The sequence below is a fragment of the Brassica napus genome, chromosome C9, assembly GCF_020379485.1.
Source record: "Brassica napus cultivar Da-Ae chromosome C9, Da-Ae, whole genome shotgun sequence".
Lineage (NCBI taxonomy): Eukaryota > Viridiplantae > Streptophyta > Magnoliopsida > Brassicales > Brassicaceae > Brassica > Brassica napus.
In genome coordinates, this window is record NC_063452.1 from 51744643 (window position 1) to 51753222 (window position 8580).

Consider the following 8580-nt stretch of genomic DNA (forward strand, 5'->3'; position numbering starts at 1 on the left):
AATTAGGCTATCTCTATGTTTTTTCTTTTTGTTTATTAGGAGGAGTTTGGGGTTTGGACTCTAGTCTCTCTTATGGTCCAGAGCTAAGCCTTTACTGATACCATTTACGACGTAAACAACTCCTTTCATTTCGAGCCAAGAGCGCAACCAAACAGGCCTCCCACGTCCGGCGGTGGCTATCCTTACGTTGACGGATGAAATATCTTATATGGATTATGTGTAATTCAGTAAAAGTAAATTATAAGAGCAAGCACGAAAATCCTCATAAAATGCTATTACAATTATATTGCAACTTTATTGGAAACCTCAAAGCCAACGCACATAATATTGCAACTTAACTAGTACATCGGCATTGTCCACACTCCACACATTACAATAAATCACAAATCATTAAAGAGTGAAACGATCCAAATCCATGGAGACACACTTGAAAAGTACAAAATAAGCAAAAACACACTTGAAAAGTACAAAATAACAAAGCCTTTTTTTTTTCTGGTTTGCTTTTATATATCAAACCCTAGTGACCTGTTGGAGAAGAATCAGGCTGGCTGACAGAGGATGACTTTGATGCTTCCATCATGAGAGCTGCTTGTTCTAAACAACTCCTGTTATCATCATTCCCATTCTCCACTTCCTCTTTCGTGTATAAATGTATCTTCAACACCACACTGCAGAAATCACTGTCCCCACACAGCACAAAAAACAAATATTATTTCCAAGTTGTGATTTGAGCTTTTAGAAGAGATGGGAAAACAGAAACTTACTGCCATGGATCATCACCAACGACCATCATATCGTTCTCACTATCAGTGTACAAGATCCTCCATCCTTTTTCAGGATCCCTGAGAAGCCCTTCCATGTTGAAGAGGCGTTCAAGCTCAGTAAGGAGATCATTGTATCCGTTTAGTCGTGACAAATCAATAGCTCTCCCCACCAGGCTTCCTTGCTTGTGAACCTTTTGAAAAAAAAAACACAAGAATTCATAATACATAAGAGACACATCTAGAAATGCAGCTCCCAAGAAAAAGAGATGATGTTTTACCTTTGTACAGATCCTTTTGCTTGAGCTTTGCTGGTTTGATGCAGGTGTCTCCACTGGTAAGGAGAATCCAAAAAGCTTACAACCTGTAGTCGAAGCATTCATATTAACCTTGAATGGTACATTCTTCGGTAGGCCACCTTCCCTTTGTGCATCAAACTTTCTACTAGATGATTTGTCGCCAGCATTGTATGGACTCTGATATGGAATATGAGAGCTCCTAATCCCTTGTGACGCTAGCGGATAGAAACTTGACTTGTTGGCTTGATAAGCAAAGGGATTAGGACTCCCTGAAGCAGAAGCTGGAGTGAAACCAGCTATTTGAGGGAATGACCGAAGTGAGCAAATTTCTTGACCTTGCAAGACCCTTGGAAACCTATCCAGGTCCAGGGACGTAGAATCTACAAACTCACCAAACCGATCCTTCACTCTACCAGATAAAAGAACTGGATTAGCATGGGACTGCTGCATCCCAGCAAAATCCAGTATCCGTCGGTTCATAACATCAAAACCTTGTAAAGGTGATGATGATGCAGAACCTGTATTTTCTTGACCTTGCAAGACCTTAGAGGGTCTAACTGACTCCTCAAAGTCCAAAAAACCACCCCTTTCTGCTTTCAAACCAATAACAGTTTATCAATTCATCAGCATCACTAAAGAAAGTCAAGAGATGTGTGTTTTATTTACCGGTTATGGGGTTTCCTTGTGGAGTAGTAGTACCCAGTAGACCTGCCCAAGGCCTCTTAGGCCTTGGAGATGACTGGATGCTTAAGGGTGGGAGAGAACCCGAAGGATCAATCTCCCAAGGGGAAACTCTTTCTTGGTGATCACTCATAAAAGACTCATCCCAACGCACCTACCAAACATATGTGTGGTCTTGGATTATCAAAAAAAAGCTTGCAGACATGTTAAAAGACAGAAACATCAAATAAATGAGGGAGGACTCTCACCAACAAGCACCTCCATTTAGAGTTCGGCCACCTATAAGGATCCATGTCACAGACTCCAGTCACTACACCAGCGCATCTGCAATACAAAAGAGTTATCTTCCAAGAAAACTAGCAACAGCACAAAGAAAGAATCAAGATAGTAATAATAACAATACCTTCTCTCAGGAGAATCGTCCATTTCAAATCGCATTCTGAATCTTGTGCCTATGCCAATGGGATTCTTGATGCTTGTGATATACTTCTCATAAGGAATCACAAACTCTGAGTGAGTAGCTCTGTGTATAAACCCATGAATCAACATTATAACCTTTAAAAGCAAGTTAAGATTCATTACTAATGGCAATTTTCATTGTATGTTTACCGTGGACTGTAGAACACATCAAACATGCTTTTGTTAGATACAGCATTAGCCACAAGCGAGAGGATGCTGGAAGATGAATACTTCTGAATGATTGAATCAGGAAGTCCGTTTCTTGGCCGTGCAGATCTTCTGATTCCTAACCTCAGCTCTCCATTTTCATCTCTAAACACGCAGTGTGTTAGAAATGATTTTTAACATTATTTGATCAAGAGACTCAAACCAGAGAAACACCACCGTTCTACCTCAGAAAGAGAACCGCATCACCAGAGACAAGACTCTTTTGACTAACAAAGATACTCCAACCAGTGGTGAGCAGATGCCTCCTTGGTTGACCTATATTCACAAGAGACAGAACATAACATTTGTGCTTCACTGACAAAAAAAATAGAAAGAAACAACTCACACCTCTATAGATATGCCGAAACTTCCACTCTACTCCATGGAGATCCTTTGCAATGAGCTCTTGAGATGGTCTCTGCTGCTTGTAGTCCTAACATCAGTGAAAAATCACAAGTAAGACTTGTAGCAAGAAGGCCACACACACCTCTCGGGAGAAAAAGAAGAAGAAAATGAGGCTTAAGAGAACCATACAAGAGGAGCGAAACAATCTTCAGCGGCTCTTCTAGGTACAGAGAAGCCCCCATGGGTGCTTGTGTCAGAAGCTGTTAAGGTCTTGCAGAACATATGAGGTGTTTTTTTGACAGATGAGCTTCCGTTCTTCTCTTCATCCCCTCCTAACTCCTTGACCTCTTTCCCCTCCCCATTTAGCATTGATAACTATAATACCAAAAGATGTTTCATTCAACATATCATCCTCACTGAAGACCAAACAAACTCTTCTACAGTAGCATCTAAATCTCACCTATAATTTGAAATTTACACTATTGATATCAGATTACTCTACTTCCAATGGCATAGAATGCTTTGTATAGACACAACATATGAGTTTGCTTCTTCCAAACATCAGTTACATTCTCAAAGAACCAGCAGTTAAGTAAAAAGAGCTACCTCTTGAAGTGGAAGCAGAGTGACTTGAGTATAGACCTCATCAGTTTCCTTATTAGCCTTTTCTCCCACAAAAGAAACCAATTACCACAATTAGGACTTGTTCAATAATAGTAAAGAGTAACACAAAAGGAATGTTTTTTTAGGTAAATGATTAAGACAGACTTACAAGCAAGTGAACGGCAGCCACCCTGCAGAAGATTTGAGGACTGAGATCAAGTTTGGGGACATCTAGAGGAGACGAGTAAGAAACCATAACACCTTGCTCCAAATGACCCTGTGGGAAATACACAACGACATTGCCTTTCTTGGGAAGAGAAGTGAGAGGACCAGCACAAGCATGCCACAGCTCAGAGTATATGGAGGAAGCAGAAGCTGTAGTAGAAGATGATGATGATGATGATGAACGAGAAGAGCATGAAGAAGAAGATGACGGTAAAACTCCAAGCCTCTTACCCTTCTCAACCCTTGCTCCTCCTCCTTCATCATTCTCCTCTTCCTCCACCTCCGCAAACTCAGTATTCAAGTCAAACTCCATGGAGACAAATTAAAAAAAAAAAAAAAAAAGATTGCTTTTTGGAATCAAATTACAACAAAACAAGTAAAACCCATGAACGGATAGTTTGCAAAATTCTTGCTTGAAGTGACAGAAGCCCTCTCCTCGTTTCAGGTTAGATTTCACAGGAAAGAAGAAGAAGCAAAGTGAATGTTTTCAATTGATGTGAAAGATGAGAGAGTATATAAGATTGTGGAAGCAAGAGTTAGAGAGAGAGAGAGAAGGGGAAAGGGCATCAAATGAGAAGGAGGGTTTCAAAGTAAGATTCGTCTTCCTCCATTTGCAGGTACTGAGAAGAGGGAGCAGAAGGAACAGACATAAGATAGATTGCAGATGATAAAAGAAAAATGCATTAAAGAAAAGTAAATTTAGAGAAAATAAAGTGAAGTAAAAGCCAAGAGGGAGAGAGATAAGCGGGGGAGACAAAAGCCAAGACAGGACAGAACCCACACACCTGCGCTCTCTTTCGCCTTCTTCTTACTTTATTATTTTCTTTTCGTTTCTCAATAAAAAATATTTATTCACCTAAATAGATTTATCAACAAAACTATATTTATATTAATATACACACACGTTTGCACCCAAAAAAAAGTTTACATTTCTCGCTAACTAGGATAAGACATGCGCAATGATGAGTTTATTTGTATATTTATCGACATATACATATAATATTTGATCGGATTGGACCGGATTATTTTATTTATACATATATAATATTTTTTGTTGGCATTATATAATTTTATCCGATGGACCAGTTTAAACTTTATTAAAAATTGTGAAACTAAACTATAATTAATATATCATGGGTTGATTGGATTGGACATTAAACAAATTATGACACAAAAACTTTATTTTTTTCCACCGAACACATTCTTGAAAAAAGTGAACAGTATTGTTTTCACAGTTGAATTATTTTGACATTTATCTTTCATATGGTTTTGGAAGGTTTCAGATCAACCATCGAATTGATACATATCATTTTATTGTTTTTAGTCGTATGCTTAAGGAAAACTTATATTTTTGTAATTTAAAGCCATTTTACAAAATTAAAAATATAACATATAAGAAAAGTCTAACATATAAGAAAAATATAACATATAAGATTTCTTCATTTTTGTAATTTAAAGTCGTTTTAAAAAAAATTAAATATAACATATAAGGTTTTCTCATTTTTGTAATTTAAAGTCATTTAAAAAAATTCAAAATATAGCATATAAGAAAAAATCTAATTTTTTATTATATGGTTAATGTGATTGTTTAATTTTTCTAATAATATAAAATTAAACAAAAAATGAAGAAAAATTCAAAAATTGTTATCAAATCTTTATTATTCATAGTCATTAATTGACATATATATGTTAATCATATTATGTAATTCCGTAGTTTTTATTTAAGGAAAAAATACACGTTTCTTATATTTTGGGTTAATATAATGTTCCCTATTAATTGAATTTGGACCAACATTTAATCCAATTGATTCTTAAGCTGTCACGTCACGTAAGTTTAATTGACATCATAATTAAGTGACACCTAAGCATGACCTCTTTTTAATTAGTACAAATTTAAAGTTACCTTTTAAATGATCTTCAGTTAATATATAGGCGGATTACTTTCCGTTTTGGTTAAAATAAGATATGTTGTATTGCTAACAAGATAGGATGGATCTTGGAAAACAGAGGATAAATATTCAGGGCAAGGATGGTACAGTACCCTGGAAGGTTACGATGGACTAATGGGAGCAAGGAATACGAGAGCGAGTCAGTCGCCACTACACATAGAGATAGAGGCTCTCATATGGGCAATGGAATGCATGAGGAATCTTCGACAGTCTTGTGTTACTTTTGCAACGGATTGTGCTCAATTGGTGAAGATGGTTTCAGAAACAGAAGAGTGGCCAGCTTTTGCAAGTTATTTGGAAGACATAAAGTTCTTGAAGAGAAGTTTCAACAGCTCAGAGATCATTCATATACCACGGACACATAACTCAAAGGCGGATAGTCTAGCACGCAGTGCAAGGAAACAACCGTCGTTTGTCGTTCATATGGATGCAGAGTTACCGGGATGGTTCGCAGAGTCTATATGAATCTGTTTTGCTGCTGACAAAAAAAAAAAGAAGCTTGAGATTAGCTTAACCTATTCCACTAATCGTCTGATTTTTTCTGCTTCAAATTTTGTGGATGAATCTACTCTATTAATCATCTCTCTAGATATTATCCACAAATCGTTTAATTTAACTGTTTAATATTATGACATCTTAATTGATTTTAGCGTTTTTTAAATGCTTAGCTTCTCAAGAATAATAAAAAAAAACACACAATTGATTTAACTTTTTTCTTTTGTATACTCTTACAAAGGAAACAGTATCTCTTTGGAATCTATCTTTGTTCTTTCTTTACTGATTATGTATTGAATTTTTTTTTATTCTAAAATTTTGATCAACTTTTGCTATTACTTTTTTGTTCTTTTTAATTGCGTTGTCAAGAGCCAACCAACCAGCTAAAGACAGAAGACTAGGCTCCTTTCAATTTTGTAACAAAAGCACTTTTCTCTCTCTTTTTGTGAGACAAATAATATGAAAATCAGCATTTTGTTATTAATTAAACAATACAAAAGAAAACTTTTCAGAGTGTTAAAATATATATCAAATAAGCACACCGACTTGCTCAGTAATTTCTACTAATATACTACGATTTGTTGGGAGAAAATTTGGAACTGAAATATAAGTTTGTTTAGTAGTTTATTTAACAATATTATAATTTGAAAGGAAAAAGATGGAATATTAAAATTTCTTTAAGCCATTTTGGATGGACTTTTGCTTATTTTTAATGCGGGGGGTATTGGGAGCTATCATATAGGATTGGTTAGCAAATGGTTTAACTTTTTTTCTGATCAAACAAATGGTTTAACCTTTTTTTTTTGTCACTGACAAATGGTTTAACTTATTTAGTGTTTTTAGTTGCTTTGTTGATAAGAAAATAACAAAAACAAAAAGCATGATGGGATGGGAGAGGGAGGAAGAATGAGTCTCTTCTGAGTTCTGAATGACTGAGTGAGTCCCAACAACTAACTATAACCCCCCCCCCCCCCCCCTTGATATTTGCTGCCCTTTGGTCCCACATTTTCTCATTTTCTCCTCTTCTTTTTGTTGTTGGGCAACTAATTCTCAAATTAGCTTAATATCTCTATTTTTCTTTAGTACTTAATTATTATTCTAATTTGATTAGAAATATATCTTATTTATTCTAATATTACATCACAACTCGAAACGTGTAATTCTCTTTATCAAGCCTTCTAAAATTAGCTTAATGTTCTTTCTTTTTTCTTTAGTACTTAATTACTATTCTAACTAGGCGCATTGCCTCCGCGGAGTTGTAGACATAGTTCTTGTTTCATCTCAATATTTGTTAGGTTTATTGTAGTTGTGAATTTTGCGTTTTGGGTTGACCATTGTTTTTCAAGTTTTTTATTGTTATAGGGTTACAGTTGTGATGATGAACTGTGTATGCACAGTTCTCCACTCATGAAAGACTAAACTGTGTTAGTAATATGATTGATATAGTTTGTGGTGTTGTTTGCTGTCTCACTGAGACTTATTCTTTGTTTGTCTTTTTAATTTGTTACTTGTATTCTTTACCTAAATTATATTAAGGTTGTTGAGAGTACCTTTTGTTTCTGGATATATTTTCTCCAGTTTAGTTGTGTAAGTTATGTGTATTAAGTAATAATTTTTTAATTCTTATTATGTTGGTTATATGTTTTTTTTTATTTTAAACTTGTTGCTTTTACCGGACCTTTAAAACAAAAACACGAAGACTTGTAGAAATAACTATAAAATGAGTGACAATTAGTATTTGAGCATTAATGGGGTTTAAATGAATATATGTATTTCTAAAGACAATAGTATTGGCCTGTTGACATTGAGCATGTAAGCTATTTTCATAAGACAAGAGGAGTGAGTAGGTGGAGATGTTGTTGCCGCCTTTGTGTATGTTGGGATTATCTCTTGTATCTCATGGTGTGGTTGTGTTTGTTTCTCTTTTATTTGCTGGGTAATATGTAAACAAAAATCATTGTTAGTTCTATTTATCAGAGTTTGTAACTTACTCTGCTTTTTTGTTTAGGTAATTTCACTGATATTGGTTGTCGTCTTCGTCTTCTTCGCAAGCATCTGTGAAAGTATATAAGTTTGTAAATTGTTAAATAGCTGGCTGTGTAGTTTGTATTTGTTTATCTGGCTCAATGTATGTGTCGTTGAGTTTTAATTGAGTTGATTGGTTTGGTATATTTGTTTTGAAGTTTATTTGTAAGATTAGACAAAAAGAGAAGTGATCATTAATGATTCTGTCTTTTTTGGGATTCTAGTTTTTGGCATTTTGATTGTTTGGGTTATTGTGGTTTCTTTTAAGCTGAAAAATAAAGATCTGTATAAAATTAGATTGATAAGTAAGGGAGATAAATAGACGACCACAAATCTTGGGTAGAAAATATTTTTGATTACTAATGTTAGCACAATATAAACAGTAATATAAAGAGAATTATATGTTGATAGTTTCTTACGGATCAATGAGGAGACGGATAACGACTCGAGTTGTTTCTTTGATGAGGTCAGAGCCCCGGACAGAACGGATTTGCCCAACTACATCTGCGAGTTTAAATATCAGTTATGATA

At 35.2% G+C, this 8580-nt stretch overlaps 1 protein-coding gene across 1 annotated transcript; it reads right to left on the bottom strand.

Moving 5' to 3' along the window:
• Positions 1-270: 270 nt before the first annotated feature.
• On the bottom strand, positions 271-4352 carry LOC106371606 (auxin response factor 4). Its single transcript, XM_013811684.3, has 12 exons — positions 3525-4352; positions 3359-3415; positions 2942-3127; positions 2756-2840; positions 2593-2683; positions 2351-2512; positions 2145-2264; positions 1990-2065; positions 1727-1895; positions 1043-1650; positions 765-955; positions 271-680 (listed from the first exon to the last, which is right to left on the bottom strand). Exons 1-12 carry the CDS (start codon positions 3891-3893, stop codon positions 518-520), a joined length of 2277 nt encoding a protein of 758 aa, XP_013667138.2. The 5' UTR covers positions 3894-4352; the 3' UTR covers positions 271-517.
• Between the last annotated feature and the right edge of the window lie 4228 nt (positions 4353-8580).

Excerpts from the sequence above, each read along its gene's own strand:
- LOC106371606 (XM_013811684.3), bottom strand. The coding sequence starts at position 3,893 with ATGGAGTTTGACTTGAATACTGAGTTTGCGGAGGTGGAGGAAGAGGAG. Across the intron at positions 1,651-1,726 it reads ACAAGGAAACCCCATAACCG|AAAGGGGTGGTTTTTTGGAC; the intron begins GTAAATAAAACA and ends GTTTGAAAGCAG. Across the intron at positions 956-1,042 it reads GCAAAAGGATCTGTACAAAG|GTTCACAAGCAAGGAAGCCT; the intron begins GTAAAACATCAT and ends TTTTTTCAAAAG.